At 43.4% G+C, this 19308-nt stretch overlaps 1 protein-coding gene across 1 annotated transcript; it reads left to right on the top strand.

Annotated features, from left to right (window-relative positions):
- Window positions 1-3042: 3042 nt before the first annotated feature.
- fbxo3.S (F-box protein 3 S homeolog) lies at window positions 3043-14828 on the top strand. The gene is given in 11 exon segments (NM_001093708.1): window positions 3043-3440; window positions 5378-5467; window positions 7654-7817; window positions 7896-8010; window positions 9389-9593; window positions 11539-11584; window positions 11689-11773; window positions 12825-12947; window positions 13251-13366; window positions 13454-13644; window positions 14016-14828. Coding segments are annotated over 11 exon segments (1350 nt in total). The 5' UTR covers window positions 3043-3348; the 3' UTR covers window positions 14139-14828.
- The last annotated feature ends 4480 nt before the right edge of the window (window positions 14829-19308 follow it).

Genomic DNA, 19308 nt, shown 5'->3' on the forward strand with positions numbered 1-19308 from the left:
CCCAAATCAGCCAGCCCGAGGGAGACGAGTAGTAACAGAGAATGTTCATATGGAAGATAAAGGTTAAAGGGCCGTCATCGGCCCTCCTCACCTCTGGCCCCTGTCATCGGGACTCCCCACCTCTGGCCCCTGTCATCGGGACTCCCCACCTCTGGCCCCCGTCATCGGCCCTCCCCACCTTTGGCCCCAGTCATCGACCATCCCCACCTCTTGCCAGGGCCGGATTTACATAGTGGGCGCCCCTAGGCCCACTGCCGTTCGTCGCCCCTCTCCCAGGCGGACAGGAGCAATGGGGATTGGCGCATGGGAAATTTAAAAAATGGTTGTATCTCCAGCGCATCCCCAGTGTTTTTGAACCAATGTGGGTGTGGTTGGGCAGCATGCCGCCCCCCTAAAATCCTGCCACCCTAGGCCCGGGCCTAGGTGGCCTTTCCACAAATCCGGGCCTGCCTCTTGCCCCCGTCATCGGCCCTCCCAACCACTGGCCACCGACATCGGCCCTCCCACCTTGGGGCACCTGTCATTGACCCTGAACTAAGACTCTCTATCTCTGGGCCCCTTGGGCTCTGCTCATCACTCATCACTGGCTTTTCCATCTCTAATTGTGGGTGGCACTTAGTATTGAGCTGGGAGCAGAGCTGACTGAGGTGTCAGGTGACCAACAGGGAGAAGGACGAAACTTGTGGTACGTGATGATTCCACGGGATGATTTCATCTCTCCTGCTTTACTGTCCCTGGCACCTCAAAAGCTCACCTTTCACTGCACTTACTATGGGCTATCTGCATCATTTCTACTTTCATTTCTTTCCTTTTCTCTGCTTTTGAGCTGGTTTTTGAGCTTATGAAAATGTGGAGGCAAATATCTTGATAAACTTGGTGCAGCTTTTGTATAGTTGCAGATAAATATTCAGTGAGTTGTTACTTGTCTTTGAGATTTTGCTAAGAAATCTGTGAACCTGTTTTTCCTTCCTTCAGCACCAAACCACGGACTTCTCTGAGGAATTGTGTCCAGAATTCAGCATATGGTAAAGCAAAGACGGTGCCTCGAAATACCAAAAGGTAATGTTTTATTTGCTCTACGTGGAGACCTGGAGCAAATATGCAGCACTTGGATCAATACTGGGCCTCACATTCCAGTTGGAAGAAGTAGGAAGCCATTGATTAAGACTAAGAAGCCGCTTGCACAACTAATCCCACACAAACCTACAAGCCTGACCTGACTCTCCTAATGCCACAGGCAGAAATAGAAAATGGCTTCTCTGCTCTATTTTGCTCTTCTATTTTTTCTGTAAAAACTTTGAAAAATGAATAAAAAAGGAATAAATGAAAAGTATATGAGTACTGTATATAATGAGGCAAAATGCAAGCTTTGTGATTTTTTTCAGAAATTTCATAAAAAGCATTATGTTTAGCATAGCTTTGCAGTTTGGTAGTCTGCAGTAGAAAGACAATTCGTCAGAATGTGTACTTTTCGGAAAATATATGGTTTTCTGTTAGGGGTATCATGGCTTTTGTAATGAGGGCTGAGGAGGGAGGGCTTTTGTAATGAGGGATGAGGAGGGAGGGCTGAGAGCTGAGGAGGGAGGGCTGAGGAAGGAGGGATTTTGTAATGAGGGCTGAGGAGGGAGGGCTTTTGTACGGAGGGCTGAGGAGGTAGGACTGAGAGCTGAGGAGGCCGGCCTGAAGATGGAGGGCTTTTATGAGGGCTGTGGAGGGAGGACTTTTGTAATGAGGGCTGAGGAGGGAGGACTTTTGTAATGAGGGCTGAGAGCTGAGGAGGGAGGGATGAGGACGGAGGGATTTTGTAATGAGGGCTGAGGACGGAGGGCTTTTATAATGAGGGCTGAGGAGGGAGGGAAGAAGATGGAGGAATGAAGATGGAGGGCTTTTATAATGAGGGCTGAGGAGGGAGGTCTTTTGTAATGAGGGCTGAGATCTGAGGAGGGAGGGGTGAGGACGGAGGGCTTTTGTAATGAGGGCTGAGGATGGAGGGCTGAGAGCTGAGGAGGGAAGGATGAAGATGGAGGACTTTTATAATGAGGGCTGAGGAGGGAGGGATTTTGTAATGAGGGCTGAGGAGGGAGGGCTGAGGAAGCAGGGCTTTCGTAATGAAGGCTGAGGAGGGAGGGCTGAGAGATGAGGGGGGAGGGTTGAAGATGGAGGACTTTTATAATGAGGAGGGAGGGATTTTGTAATGAGGGCTGAGGAGGGAGGACTAAGGAATGAGCCATGAGGAGTGAGATTGCAACAGCAAATGTGGGCAGCACAGACGTGTGACTGCAGTTTTTTCAGATAAGTGAGTAGTCAAGTCTGAATACTTCTTTACGAGAGCGCATGCAGGAGTGTGTTCTGCTGATTATTCCCTTAAATGCTCTTCGTGTTTCAGAATTGTAACAGTTCAGAGTCTGCACCTGAATTAATGAGCTGTCAGTCAAACACCACAGACACGAACAATCAACTTTACACTCAGATTTTGTAAAACAGTAAAAAAAAAAAATAATGGAAAGAAAGAGAAAAAAAGTCTTTATTTCTGGGGAATAATCTGAAAACAACTGAACTGAAAAAAATCGTTTGGAAGGTGATCAGCCCCTTTAAAGGTGGCCATACACGGGCCGATAAAAGCTGCTGACAGACCAAGTCGGCGGCTTATTGGCCCGTGTATGGGGCCCCCCGACGGGCTTCACCGATCGAGATCTGGCCGATCTCGATCGGATGGGACAAAAAATCCCGTCGGATCGCGCCCGCATCTATTCGTTGATGCGGTCCCGCGATCTGACCGCCGTTAGGCATCGTTAGGATCCGACCGTTGGGCCCTAGGGCCCACGATCGGATCAGCCCGATATTGCCCACCTCAAGGTGGGCATATCGGAGGGAGATCCGCTGGTTTGGCGACATCTCCAAACGAGCGGATCTCTCCATGTATGGCCACTTTAAGACTTTTATTTTTTGGTGTTACTGTTCCTTTAAGGGCCCAAGCCAAATGCTCAGTCAGTCCCTCCCTATAACCAGACACACACATTGTCTCACAGGACATGGGGTAAAATGTATTCTGAGTAAAGAGGGCGCTTTTTGGTTGCCATGAGCAACTACATTAGCGAAATAGCAAATGAGTGATGGAGGTTATATATATATATATATATATGTGTGAGGATTTTGGTACAACTGAAGTATTTCAGCCCTTCGCTAGTAGTTCGCATCTGAACGCCGACCGACCCCTGACACCTCAGACTCCTCCCTCTCGCTTGCAGGGCTCCGAATAGGGCCCCTCCTCTACAGATGTGTTTGTCGGTGGGCGTGAAGCAGCAGGATAGGGGCGGGGCGGCACATGCGCAGTTCCATACTTCCAAGATGGCGCTAGTCGGAGCGATGAGCCTGGTGGATCTGCCGACTGACCCGCTGCTGGTTATTTTGTCCTACTTGGACTTCCGGGACTTGGCCAGGTATGAGAAAGACCGTGTTGCTGTGTGTGTTGCAACTTGTTCTAAACCAGCGCCTTTATAAGTTACCACACGTGTCATAACACTGAGTGTTTACCTTAGAACTCTTTGCTCCTCCTACTAACTGTCACCTGTGTGTAGGCGCGTATCAGCATGTGAGAAATGCCCCTGCCTGTGTGCAGCATTTACCCCTCCTCCTCCTACTAACTGTCACCTTTGTGTAGTGTTTACCCATTACTATCACCTGTGTGCAGGGCATTTATCCCTTATACTAACTGTCACCTGTGTGCAGCATTTACCCCTCCTCCTACTAACTGTCACCTTTATGTAGTGTTTACCCCTTATACTATCACCTGTTTGCAGGGCATTTATCCCTTATACTAACTGTCACCTGTGTGCAGCATTTACCCCTCCTCCTACTAACTGTCACCTTTATGTAGTGTTTACCCCTTATACTATCACCTGTGTGCAGGGCATTTATCCCTTATACTAACTGTCACCTGTGTGCAGCATTTACCCCCCTCCTCCTACTAACTGTCACCTGTGTGCAGCATTTACCCCCTCCTCCTACTAACTGTCACCTGTGTGCAGCATTTACCCCTCCTACTATCACCTGTGTGAAGGGCATTAACCCCTTATACTAACTGTCACCGGTGTGCAGCATTTACCCCTCCTACTGTCTCCCATGAGCAACATTTACCTCTCCTCCTAGTAACTGCCCCTTTGTGCAGCATTTACCCCTCCTACTAACTGTCACCTGTGTGCAGCATTTACCCATCCTCCTCATGACTGTCCCCTGTGTGTATAATTTATCCCTCCTTCTAGTAACTGTCCCCTGTCTACAACATTTACTCCTTATAGTAAGTCACAGCCATGCACATTATTTACTCCCTCGTAGTAAATGTCTGCTTTTTTCACCATTACCCCGTTAGTGTCCTGTGTACATCATTTAGCCCCACTAGTTACTGCCCTTATGTGGGTATAGTTTACTCTTCCTAGTACTCATCCTCATAGTATATCTGTATTTATTGCTCTATGCAGGGAATGCATATCAATGTGCAGGTGCAATAACATGGTGTCCAGGAGACATTATTGACACTGACAGGGAGGGCTACAGATGTTTGTTTGGTGATAAATGTAGTGACTCGCTGAGGGGGGGGGGGGGTGGATGTGTCAGATAAAGAGAGAGATCAGTGACTCAGCAAATAGTGTCTGTCCCCAACTAGTGGCCTCCTGTGTAACCCTTCCCTACCCTGTACATTTGCAACATTTGAAAACATCTGCAACCACAGGAGCTCCCAGGCAATAATGACTGCATTTAAAGGAATACTGACATTATTGATTAGTAATTAAACCCCCCCCCAAGCAATAAAGAGGGTTTTTAGAAAAAAAAAAAAATAAAATCTATTATTACTGTTATTTTCTGAGCTGAACTGGGAAACTAAAGCTCCTCCATGTTTGTCCCTTGCCAGGTATCCCTATGACACCCACCTTCACCCTTTGTTGTGTCTGTTTTGTTAGCAGGCGGTTAAAATCTCGGGCGATTCGCTGTGCGCTTAAAACTATTGCCCTACTTTATATAAAGAGAGGCTTTTAGTAGGACCAGAAATGATGCCAGAAATAAGAACACAATGCTCCTCCGCCCTGTCTCCTGTCTGAAGCCGCTTCTTGGCACAGACATGCTACAACACGCTTGCAACACGTTCTTATTTTGCCTGTCCTAATAAATGCAGGTAAACGAGGTGCTGGAATTATTCCACTGTATCACATGACTCAGTACCAGTAATGTTAAAGGCAAAGTTTACCTTTGTGTGGTGTAATGATATTCTGAGTTAAATTGCAGTTGTTTTTTTTTTTATTATTATTACTTATTTTGGCAAGACATTTAACCAAAAGGTAACCATCCATCATTCTTTTTTCCCATCCCCTCTTTTTTTCAGTTGCAGCCTTGTCAATCGGAGGTTAAACCAGCTTTGCAACCATGACCTTCTGTGGAAGCGGCCCTGCCAGATCTATTGGCTGGTGTCAGAGTGAGTGCCTGCATGTGCGCCTTATGTTTATGTCAGAAAAATTGGCAGTTTCTTCTAGGGATGCACCGAATCCAGGATTCGGTTTGGGATTCTGACTTTTTCAGCAGGATTCGGCCGAATCCATCTGCCCAAGCCGAACCGAATCCGAACTTGCATATGCAAATTAGGGGGGAGGGAAATTGCGTGACTTTTTGTCACAAAACAAAGATGTAAAAAAATGTTTCCCCTTCCCACCCCTAATTTGCATATGCAAATCAGGATTCGGTTTGGTATTCGGCCGAATCTCTCTTGAAGGATTCGGGGCTTTGGCCGAATCCAAAATAGTGGATTCGGTGCATCCCTAGTTTCTTCTATGTTGAGATTGCCGTGGACATGGACAGATCCGTTAGTAGGTCGCAAAACAAGGGGGTCAGGGGCCAGTATGGCCACCCACATGTTGGGCCCAATTGGGCTGATCTGATGATCATTGATTATCAAATAGGGCTTGGGCAGACACATGGGATGAGGTTCAAGGATAAGTAAACCTTAAAAATAAGTGAATGTAAAATCGGGGGCTATTCTAAGCACTATTGCAATGTACATTCATTATTTATTTATTTTTTATTCCAAGATATTAAAGGATACATGTGCTGTTGAAGGAGAAACAAACCCCTTATTAAAAAAAACTCCTACCCCACATAGACCCCCTCCCTCCTCCTCTCCAGCATAGCTGCCAACTCGGGCAAATGCCCCAGCTTTTTACTTACCTCTCGGTGCAGATTCAGGAATCGGAGTTCATGGCAGCCATCTTACGGGTCTTCTTCAGGCGCTTCGTCAATTTCGGCGCATGTGCAGTTGTCGATAACCGGGAAATTGCTCCATCTGCGCATGCGCCGCCACGTCAGTCTGATTCTCAGATTACCGAAGACCCGGAAGATGGCTGCCGTGAACTCTGATCCCTGAATCTGCACCGAGGGGTAAGTAAAAAGTTAGGGGCATTTGCCCCAAGTGGCAGCTAGGTTGGGGGGTCTATGTGGGGTAGGGGGGTAGGGTTTTTTTAATAAGGGGTTTGTTTCTCCTTTAATATGAATACATTTTGTTACAACAGCACCACCTGCTGGTCAGTTTCCGACTTGTCTGACCAGCAAGTAGTCAAGGAAGTTGTCAGGAGGAAGAAAGAGGCTGCTCTGATGTTCTTCTGCTTAGGAAAGATCTGATGAGCAGGTGGTGGTGTTGTAACAAAATTCATTCATATTAACAGTTCATGTATCCCTTAATGCTTAGAATAGCCCCCTCAACAATTTTACATTCAGTTATTTTTAAGTTTTACCTATCCTTTCAGTGTGCCAATGCTCTCCCCTCCCCCCACCCAATTGAATTTCCAAACCTGCCTGATTGGTATGTGTCAGATTTTCTTCCAGATATCAGTCTGCCCAGGCCTTTATGTGGTCTCTATACACTGGCAGATGACAATTCAGTGTGATGGGACTGAATAGGAAGCTGAAATTGGCACATGTATGGCCACCTTAACTCACTTTGCTTTAAGAAACAATCTTATCTGAAGATAAACATGATGTTAAAAACAAGTATCTTGAAATGAGGTGACTTAAAGGAGAACTAAAGCGTAACTAAAGAAGTAGGCTAGAAATGTTGTATATTATGTTTTGTGCTTCTGTACCAGCCCAAGGCAACCACAGCCATGCCCTGTGGCATCAGCTTATATTACAGACCAACCTCATTTTCTGCTGGACAATTAGTGACGAGCCCTAAGCTTAGCTTCTCAACAGCTGCTCAGAGCCCACTGAGCATGTGAGTGTCACAGACACTTTCCAAGATGGTGACCCCCTGTGACAAGTTTGAAGTCCTGGATCATTGTTGCTATTGAAAAGCTGAAACTTTCGGCTGGTGCAATAAGTTCAGTATATAAAATATGGCATTTTTAGCCACATTCATTTTTATGGTTTAGTTCTCCTTGAATTGCCAGCAAACACTGACCCACAGGTACCATTGTGTCAGTTCTGTAGAGACAATGCTACAGCGCCATAGACTCTGTTTACAGGTTACACCTTAATATGTAACCTGCCAACACATCCGGGTCAAAGCTGCCCAACACTGATGTTTCAATGGTTAAAAAGTCCTTTGGTTCTATTGTATTTGTATTGGATTGTATTTGTCTATATATATTAATATATTTATGTGGTTATTAGGAACAAGGTGGCCCAGAAAACTCAGACCTGGAAGGAGACCTTCATAACATATTATAAGGACATGGGCCGGTATATTGAGCACTATGCCACGTTGAAGGAAGCCTGGGATTCTCTAAAGCAGTATCTGGCTCAATGCTGTCCCAAGATGATCAGTTCCCTTAAAGGTACATCCCTCTCATCTCTGAGTGTCCTTGTGTTGCTTTTTATCAACGGTAACTCTCTATTATTGGTTATTTCTGCAGCTGGGGTCCAGGAGAAAGATCTAAATGCCGTGGAAGAAAAAATAGGCTGCAAACTCCCAGATGATTATAGATGTTCCCTGAGGATTCACAATGGCCAGAAGCTGGTGGTGCCTGGGTGAGAGATAGTGTTAACAGGATGGCATCAATAATGACACTTTACTATTGGTCCTCCTCACCTGCAGCATACTCCAGTTTTATGGGGGCTTGGACACCCCCAGCACAGTTAAATAAGTAGTTCTTTGAGCACCAGATCTGTCAGTTGCTTCAGCCAGGGGTTTGTGTGGAACTGGTACTGCCAGAACTATACAGTTTGCCATAGTATGTCTGTTGGTTATGAGTGTGATAAAGTAAGTTGCAGTAGTCCCCGTTTAAAATGTATAATGAAGCAATATAATTCTTTATGAATCAGATGAAAATTGTGCGTAGGACTGGCCAGATATGGGATGACTTGGACGTAGTCGGCCAGCTTAAATATATTGTAATATATGGACAAACAATCCCTGTTTTGTTTAAAGGGTAAGGAAGTTAGTAGCTGTATGCACAAAATGTCTCTGTCTTAAATATATTGATAATGGGTTGAGTGCAGAGGACCTCTTGTATTTGTATGTGTATATACATATATATATAGTGAATAAAGTACCCCCCTACACACACATATATATATAAAGTACCCCCCTACACACACACATATATATATATATATATATATATATATATATATATATATATATATATATATATATATATATATTATATACCTGTTATCCATAATCCTCGGGGACCTGGGGTTTTCCAGGTAACGGATCTTTCTGTAATTTGGATCCTCATACCACTCTACTAGAAAATCATGTAAACATTAAATAAGCCCAATGGGCTGGTTTGTCTTCCAAAAAGGATTAATTATATCTTAGTTGGGATCAAGTACAAGCTACTGTTTTATTATTGTAGAGAAAAAGGAAATCATTTTTTAAAAATGTGGATTATTTGGATAAAATGGAGTCTATGGGAGACAGGCATTCAGTAATTTGGAGCTTTCTGGATAACAGGTTTCTGGATAGTGGATCCCATACCTGTAAACAGGTCCGGATTTGTGGAAAGGCCACCAAGGCCTGTGCCTAGGATTTTAGGGGGGCGGCATGCTGCTCAACCACTGGGTATGCGCAGGAGATATTATAGTTTTTTTAAATTTCCTGTGCGCCAATACCAGTTGCTCTGGTCCCAATGAAAATGTGTCAATAAAGGGGAGGGGGGCGACGAACGGCAGTGGGCCTAGGGGTGCCCGCTATGTAAATCCGGCCCTGCCTGTAAAATTAATGCGATTGTTTTCATATACTGTAAACGTGTTGGTATCACTTAAACATTCTTTGACCATTGAAGGATAATGGAGTTCATAGTCAAGGACATCTTGCAGGATACAATTGGGACCTCCCCTTCTCCTTAGAAATGGGATGATTACCCTGTATGAACCATCAATGTCTGTTCTGATCTCCTAGGCTGATGGGCAGCATGGCCTTATCCAACCACTATCGCTCGGAGGATCTCCTGGACATAGACACGGCAGCAGGCGGCTTCCAGCGCAGGATGGGTCTGAACCAATGTCTGCCCATAACCTTCTGTATCCACACGGGGCTCAGTCAGTACTTGGCGTTGGCCGACACTGACGGAAGACGCCGCAATGAGATCTTTTATCAGTGCCCAGTAAGGATGGATAGATTGATAACATGTTGCTTGTGCACAAGGTTGCATTTACTGATCATATATAAATATATAATATATATATATATATATATATATATATATATATATATATATATATATATATATATATTTATATATATATAGATATATATATATATATATATATACATATATATATATATATACATACATACATACATACATACATACATACATACATACACATACATACATACACACACATACATACATACACACACATACATACATACATACACACATATATATATATATATATATATATATATATATATATATATATATTTATATAGTGTAGCAATCCAGTTCTTTTCATAATGGTTGCATTAGTTGTGTTCAGCACGAAAATTGTGGAATGAGCACGCACTCCTTTGACACACCAGGCTGGATAAAATCTCGTTCTTTATTCCATAGGTTAAAAGCAACTGTCCTAACGCATTTCTTATCTAGAGATACGTAATCATAGGCACAAATTCAAAGCGAACCGTTACAAATATTTAAACCTCAAAAGAGGATATGACGTGAGGATAAACCTCACTAAAGATTTTAACCCTTTGGATACTGTTCAACACATAAAACCTATATCCGTATGTCTCATTAAATTAACATTTAAACCATTAGTTTTAAATAGCTGCCATTAGAACGTATTATATCCAGAAAGAGGAGATGTATATATAGCCACAGTGTATAATACAATGTAAAATTAAAAACTTACAGGATATCAGGATATAATTTCTCAAAATTACACAATAGATTAATCAAGTTCAAAAACATTATCTATTGATTAATCTATTGTGTAATTTTGAGTCTGATGTTTAATTTATGAAATTTAGTTGCCTGTTAAAAATTATATCCTAATACCCTGCACCCGAGCCTCCAATCTCCATCGGTGAGTGCGAATAATGCTTACATTGTTTGATTAATTTTTCCGAGAAGGCTGAGCCCGTAAACAACGGACCTGGGGTCACGCACCCAGGTCAGGTCATATATCGGGTGAGCTTCCGTTTTTCATTAACATTTTTGAGTTTCACTGTCTGGATAGAGCCACGGTTTTTTTTGTTAGTTGTGTTCTGACAATCTGACTATTCACAGTCCAATTTGTAACCCTTGACTTAAGGTGGCCATAGACGATAAGATTTTTCTCTCCCTAATGAATGATTTTAGTGCGATCCGACAAATCCACCAAATTATCGTGAGGTCAATGGGCACCAAACAAAATCGAATGATTTTTTGTCCAACCTTGGTCAGAAAATCGATCGGGCAGGTTAAAAGATTTCCATCGTTCGCAGTAAAATGTATCCATCAGTTTTCCCGGCTTCAACTAGACGATATTGCTTAAAATTGTCTTTTTTGTTGATGGACAAATCGTACATTTAAACAATCGTTTCAAGATAAGCTTGGTCTTACAATAATGAAAAGATCTTTTAAAAATCTTACTGTCTATGGCTGCCTTTAACCCGTTTTGCCTTAGTCGGGTGTTTATTATAGTGTACAGCTTGTTCATCCAATATTTGACCATCTGTTTAAAACTTGTACCATAACAGGGCCATTGGGAGAGGATCACATTAAGGCAGGGGTCCCTAACCGCCGGGCCACGGACAGTCTACAACTGTGCCGCCGAGCCTAGGGGACAATTAACGAGGTACGCCCGAATTGGACGCTGGAACGCCGAATTGGATGCCGACCCGGGCCAAAAAAGGTTGGGGACCCCTGCATTAAGGGACCTGTGCCATCCTTGCTGATCTGATCCGCGTAGGCCACTTGTTTTATGACCAGCATATCTTTCTATGTATGGCTAGCTTAGTCTTACTGGAGAGTTAAACCATCACGTTATTCCTTTCACTTGCTAATAATTCCCATTGTATCCAAATTAAGGCCAAAAACTTATATGGAATCTCTGTTTTAGGATCAGACTGCACACAACCCTGCTGCCATTGACATGTTCATTACAGGTAGGACATACCAGCTCTCCTCTTGCTTAGGCAGGTGTATATAGTATTCATTATGTTACAGCCAACAGGTCCTAATGGTTTTCTGTCCGTTCTCTTCCTACCAGGTACCTCGTTTTCCCAGTGGTTTACCTCCTACGTACAACACGTTGTCTCAGGTGACTATCCTATCATCTGGGACCAGATTTTCAGGTAGCGTGGACTCAATGCAAAACCTAACTCAGACACTTAAGTTACATCACTTCCCATTAGAGGGCAGTTTATATGACACGGGCAAGCAGCCCTGTTATAATTGGGGCTAAGGAAAAAAATTATTTTTAAGCAGATGACTAATTATTGTAATTAATCCTTAGTTGATATTTTATGCTATTGCTTTTTATGAATACCAAGGTGAACTTGATATATCAATCATTTCTCAAACAACCCTGCATGCCTTTTTTGTTTTATTATTTTAATGTAGACCTGAATTATCCCCAACATCTGTAAAACACCCGCAGTAAAGTGATACTGCTGCCCACTATGATTTCTGTGCAGGGCTGCAACTAGGGGTAGGCAGAAGAGGCAGCTGTCTAGGGCACAATCATATAGGGGAGCGCTGGGCAGCTACCTCTAAAGTTGTCTTCTGCCTACCCCTTGTCTGTGTTCTCACCCCTCAATCTTACTTCCCTTCCTTCCCTCTGTCACCCACCCCTCTGCCGTTCTCCCCTCCCTCTTGTCACCTTCCCCTCCTTCACTCTCCCCTCCGTTGCTCTCCTCTCCCTCCTGTCGCTCTCCCTCCTGTCACTCTCCCCTCCGTCGCGCACCCCTCCCTCCCCATTAATGTATGTCTGACCAGTCTGAATTGCTATTGCTAGGTATGAGCATGACAAGGCTTGTGTGGCAACTACTGATGATATCACTGTCTATCTCAACATCATTCTTCCGTCCCTCTCCCCTCCCTCTTGTCACCCTCCACTTTGTCGCTCTCCCTCCCCTCTGTCGATCTCCCCTCCCCTATGTCGCACTCCCCTCCATCACTCTCCCCTCTGTCAATCTCCCCTCCCTCCCCTCAGTCTTTCTCCCCTCCTTCCCCTCCCTCCCTTCAGTTGTTTCCCCCCCCCCGTCGCTCTCCCCTCTGTTCCTTCCGTTGCTCTCCTCTTCGCTGCAGTAGGGCGCACGCGGGGAGGTGTGGGGGGTGGACGGCCGGGTTGCATTTTACTATAACATTAATGTGCATCTGACCAGTCTGAATTGCTGTTGCTAGGTATGAACATGACAAGGCTTGTGTGGCAACTACTGATGATATCACTGTGTCTGTCTCAACGTCATTCTTGCCAGAGCTGAGCTCCATTCACCCTCCCCATTACTTCTTCACATATCGGATCAGGTGAGCATTCGCTGACTGCAGTGACAGTTTCAAAAAAAGGAGTAGTTCACCTTTAAATAAACTTTTGCATGATGTAGACCACGATCTTCTGATACAGTTTGAGACTGGTCTTCATTGTTTTGACTCGGGTGCAATTTACCCTACCAACCAGGTATTCGGGAGAATCTTAGAAAGGGGAAACAATAACATTGAGGCCTCGCAGAGCAGACTGTTGGGGTCAGCGACCCCATTTGAAAGTTGTAATACATAAATAACGCAGTAATTAAAGTGATTCTGTGGTTTAATCTATTGGCATTTCCTTAGACTTGAGATGTCCAAGGATGCCTACCCTGAGAAAGCGTGCCAGCTTGACAGCAGGTACTGGAGAATAACCAATGCCAAGGATCAGGTGGAAGAAGTGCAAGGACCCGGCGTTGTAGGTGTGTGTTGTTTGCCTTTGACAATGATCTAGACACTATCCAGTGGCAGATCCCTCATGTAACTGCTCTCATCATCTGCTTTGTCAGGAGATTATCCCCAGCTGAGACCAGGCCGGGTGTACGAGTATACAAGCTGCACCAGTTTCTCCACATCCTCTGGCTACATGGAAGGCTACTACACATTCCACCGCATGGACAAAAAACAGGAGACCTTCAATGTTGTCATCCCCAGGTTTCACATGAACTGTCCGACGTTCCGTGTGTCCAACATTTCCACAGTAAGCCCCAGAAAGAGCAAATTCCGTCTTAAGTTTTTTGCACAGTCAAAATCTGCTTTAAAGGGGAAGTTTACTTTTATAATGTAGGGCTGAAGGCAATTATATGCCAGAGGAAATTTGCAATTGGTCTTCAACTTTTAATTTAGCTTGAATTGTGAAATGTTTGTCTGATTGACGGAGTCTAAAACCAAGAGTTATTTTCTATGGAGATCAACCCAAATTAATTTTCCCTAATAATGACCAGATCCCCCTCGGTTACAAAGCCTGCTCTCCCTATAATTACACCACAGCACTGGTTGGGATTGAGGCCCAGCAGAAACCATCTAGCCTGTCTGTTAAAGAGTTTTAATCAGAGTGTTTCTTCTATGCAGGAGGAGAGCTGCAATGACTGTTTCCTACATGACGATGATTCCACCGACACCGATGACTATGAGGAGAGACGTCGATTTCTGGATATGCCAAATGCGCCTGTTCACTGCCCTCGATTCACCTGAACAATCTGCTCCTACCTGGCAGGCTCTGAACACTAAAGGGTCAAAATTCTGGGTGTTTGCACTTTTGTTTTTTTTTATTCTGGACAATAGCAGGGATTTGGACCCCCCCAGTCAACCATTGCTCTGACTATCCCAGATGACATGCAGGAAGTATATGGGGGGCACCTCTTGCTTTAACCCCCAGCTGTGAGTGCTTTGGGAATCATGTGATGTGGCTGTAAGGGATTGGCTTATCCAAACAGTAGAAACAGCCATATATCTGGTGTTGTATCGGCTTGCTCAGCATTCTGTAAGGGGCAGCTTGTGTTGGGGTGCAATATCTGAAAAGCCTCCGATTAATGATTGGTCTTTGGGAAAATCAGTTAGAAGTGACTTTGTTTTACTATGGTTTGTCTAGATCTTAACTGACAATTATACTATTTGTTTGCTTTATGCTTAGTATTAGAGACTTTTCCCCCAGTATGGCAGTTCTGTCCAGCCCCGCCATTGACGATGAAATGGAAACCCAAAAAAACGAATGAGGGCAAGTTGTTTTTCAAGTCATGTTCTAGTGTATTCATTAATGTTCATCCCATGGACGTTGCACCCGGAGCAGACAGCCTATCGACTCCTATTCGCAGCAGCAGGTGTGGAGGTACAATAACGTGCAAAGGGAAAATAAACCGAGGCTGGGGAGTTTAAAATAAAAAATGTGGGTCTCCTTTGTGATCTGGAGAATGTATGTTGTATACAACACTGTCTACTTGTCTCTCTGGTGCTATTTTCTTTTACTTTTTTTTTTTAAAGGGGAACTATCGAAAAAACGATAATATAATATTAGCTTCAGCATACTGAAGCTAATATCAGCATCCCCAAGTGGCTACAGGTATTATATTAGACACAATGATGTCTATGCTTTGGATTTGCTCGTAATACTTTTTTTTCTATAAGATCAATGAGTGTTTCCCTCAAGTAGATGTCTTAACTTATTACTTAACCAGATATTTAGCCAGTTTGCCCCCAGCTATAGGTAGAATTACCTTTTGCACTTTTATATTTAAGGAAAACTATCGTGAAAATTTAACATAAGCTTCAGCATACTGAAATAAGAAACTTTCTAAATACAATCAATAAAACATTCTGTACCGTTCTGAAATAATCAAGTTTCCCTTCACTATTCCTCTCTCATCTTCATTCAGGAGTTGGGTGTCAGATGAATGATCCAATATATCTCATAGGGGGGCTCCTTTTGCCTAGAAGATGTATTAGGGCTCACTCTATTAAAATCACCAGACATCACGTCTCTCTACATGCAAAATTTGTGCAAAAGCTAGTTATTTCGTTAGATTTTGTTTGTACAGGAATCAGTTATTTGAGTGAGCTCCAATTCATCTGCTATCCCCCCTATAAAATATATTGGATCATTCATCAGGCACCCAACTGCTGCATGAAGACAGAATTAAGAGAAACTGAGAGAGGAATAGTGAAGATAAACTTGATTATTTCAGAAACACTACAGAATTTGTAATTGATTGTATTTAGAAAGTTGCTTATTTTAGTACGAGGAAGCTTATATTACATTTTCGTGATAGTTCCCCTTCAACTTCAAGGTCAGGTGACAACTCTCCTCTTCTTCTGGGCGACTAATCTCCACGAACTGCCTTCCCGCCGGCTAGAATGTAAATCGCCGGCGGAATGGCACTCGGAGTGCTTTGTTTTCCGAAGTTGCCTGACAAGGAAACTTAAAGTGACTTCTGAAAACAAAGCGCTCAGAGTGCCATCCCGCCGGTGATTTACATTCTAGCCGGCGGGAAGGCAGTTCGGGGGGAGATTAGTCGCCGCAAAGAAAAAGATTTGTCGCAGGGCGACTAATCTCCTCGAATCTGACCGTGTGTCTCTGGTTAGTTTGACTGAGGCCCATGACACACCAGGCATTACGCTCAAAAACAATGATCATCACTCAGGCTGCCCACCTGCAGCTCATAATGCTTATTGTGCCATGGGTCTAAAGGAATATATTTCTTTCCACCATTGTCTAGACATGAAACTCTAGGTTTTTCTAGGCGTCGGGAGCAGTCCTTATGGTAAGGAATGGTAGTGACAAGGTTGCTGTGGGAGCCATGACAAGGGTCAAATTAGTATGGGAAGTAGGTGTGATATGGTGCAGGGGATACTCTTGAGCTAAAAGCTAAAAACAGTTTGTAGGGATGGGGTTAAGTTCCCTTTAAAGTTTATCATCCCCTTCGAAAATAATACTGAACAAAAACATTCCTGGGGTGCTTTTTGCCTAATTAAAAGAAAACACAATTCTAAGCAAATTTGCAATATACATTAAACATTCTCTATGTTTTTTAAGTTGTTTGTACCGATATGGGATATTATCCAGAATGCTCAGGACCTGGGGTTTTCCGGATAAGGGATCTTCATACCTTGTCTACTAGAAAATCATGTAAACATTAAATAAAGCTAATAGGATGGTTTTGCTTCCAATAAGGATTAATTATATCTTAGTTGGGATCAAGTACAAGCTACTGTTTTATTATTACAGAGAAAAAGGAAATCATATTTTAAAATTCTGGATTATTTGGATAAAATTGACGGCCTTCTCGTAATTCTGAGCTTTCTGGATAATGGTTTTCTGGATAACAGGTCCCATACCTGTATATGTGTTGCTATTGAAAGCAGTATTTGGTTGTCCCTTTCTATTCTTGGCCTTTGTGGTTCAGACTGTTTATACAAGGTAAAACAAGGCAGCTGATTAACATCTGTCTTTGCTGGGGAACCAAGACTTTTGCAACACTGTTTAAAAACAGGCATTAAGCGAATGCTGCCTTCAATAGCAAATGCTTTTTCAAATAAAGCAATGATTTTTTTTTAATAAATGTATATTGGAAAGTTGTTTAGAATTATGTTTTCTTTTATTAGGCTTTTGGGGGGGGTTGACTCCATTTAAGTGATAAAAAAAAAAGCCTAGAAGGGCTTATCAAGCAATAGTGAAACATTTCCAAAACAAGCCTAGAACATTTTCCTAAAACATGTTTTCTCTCCAGTAGACACTAGATGGCACTCTAATGTCTGAGTTTTTTGGTATTGGATCTGCAAAACAAATGTGTGCAGCGCTGCGCAATATGTTGGTGCTCTTTAAATACATGTTAATAATAATAATGTGTGAGGTTTGGTATTGGGACACTTCAGGACCAGAAGTCATTGCAGGCAGGGCAGATAGTTACATCAGGCGCCAGATCCTTAAAGGAACAATAACACCAAGAAGGGAAAGTGTATTAAAGTAATTCAAATATAATGTAGTGTTAACCTGCACTAGTAAAAGTGGCGTCTTTGCTTCAGACAGACTACTATAGTTAATATAATCTGCTGTGGAACCATGGGGGCAGCCATTTAGTGTTGGACTGGCCCACTGGGATACCAGAAAAACTCCCGGTGGGCCCAGGTATCAGTGGACCCTTATTCTGATAAATATTTGACCTATTTCATGGCCATTCCATATTTTGATGAGTACAGACTAAATAGATGGAAAAATAGATTATAGTATTTAAAGAAAAGAGACTAGGAGAACAGAGGTTGAGTGAGGAGAGGAAGAATAATAGAGAGTGGGCCCTAGTCTAAGGTTTTTGGGTGGGCCCCCAGTGTCCCAGTCCGACACTCAGCTCAGCTTGAATGGTTGCCCCCATGGCTACACAGCAGCTTTTTTATATAAACTATAGTAGTCCTTATCTGTTATCTACTGTGTATCCTGTGCTTGAATGGCTGCCCCCATGGCTACACAGCAGCTTGTCTATATAAACTATAATAGTACTTATCTGTTATTGACTGTGTATTCTGTGCTTGAATGTCTGCCCCCATGGCTACACAGCAGCTTGTTTATATAAACTATAGTAGTACTTATCTGTTATCTACTGTGTATCCTGTGCTTGAATGGCTGCCCCCATGGCTACACAGCAGCTTGTTTATATAAACTATAGTAGTACTTATCTGTTATCTACTGTGTATCCTGTGCTTGAATGGCTGCCCCCATGGCTACACAGCAGCTTGTTTATATAAACTATAGTAGTGTTTCTGAAGCAAACAGGTCTGCTTTACCAGTGCAGGATAACCATTTATTATATATACTGTACATTACTTTAAAGCACTTTAATTCTTTGATGTTACTGTTCCTTTAAGAATCCATAGCCCCCTTTGTGGTCTAAATTCTGTGCCCCCCTCCTTTTGTTTGGGAACCACTGCTGTGTATAATGAGCAATTGCTATAATCTGTGCTCTGTTTGTTGATTGGATAAACAAACCTACTTTTTCTTAGAGGCCATAGATTTGGATTTAAAGCAGTGACCCCCAACCAGTGCCTCAGGAGCAACATGTTGCTAATCAATAGGGATGTGTGGGCCGGCACGATACCTGCGGGTCGAGTGGGTTCGGGCCGACCTCGTACTCCTCTTTGTGGGTGATGGGCGGGTAAAAATAAAAAGCATATTTATTAAGCTGTGTTAGTTTTATTTCTCATAATTACTGGGGGTCTGGTCTTCAGAGTGCAGCACCACGAAGGGTCTGTTTACATGGACATGCGTCCCCACCCCTATCAAAGTACAGACATTTTGGGACCTTTCCTTCCTCCTCATATTCTGAGGTGCAACTTGCTGGTAACCCTCTTTGCAGGCTCCCCAGTTGTGGGGGGTCTTCACTTTGGTTGTTATATCATTGTATACATTCTTCCTAAGGGTAAGGGCACACGTGAAGATTCGGGGAGATTTAGTCGCCCGGCGATAAATCGTCTCTTCTTAGGCCGGCTAGAATGTAAATGGCCGATGGGCTGGCACTCGGAGCGCTTCGTTTTCCGAAGTTGCCCGAAGTTTCCTCGTAAGGCAACTTTGGACGACTTCGGAAAACGAAGCGCACAGATTGCCATCCCACCAGCAATTTACATTCTGGCCGGCAGGAGGCGGTTAATTACATTAACAGAGGATCATTATGGCAGAGACACGCTCAGATTTGGGGAGATTAGTCGCCCAGCGACAAATCTCTTTTTCGGGGCGACTAATCTCCCCGAACTGCCTCCTGCCGGCTAAAATGTAAATCGCCTGCGGGATGGCACTCGGAGACCTTCGTTTCCCGAAATCGCCTGAAGTTTCCGGTTGAGGCAACTTTGGCGAATTCGAAAAACATGATTTTCTATTAGACTT

Source organism: Xenopus laevis, chromosome 4S (assembly GCF_017654675.1).
Source record: "Xenopus laevis strain J_2021 chromosome 4S, Xenopus_laevis_v10.1, whole genome shotgun sequence".
Taxonomy (NCBI): Eukaryota; Metazoa; Chordata; class Amphibia; order Anura; family Pipidae; genus Xenopus; species Xenopus laevis.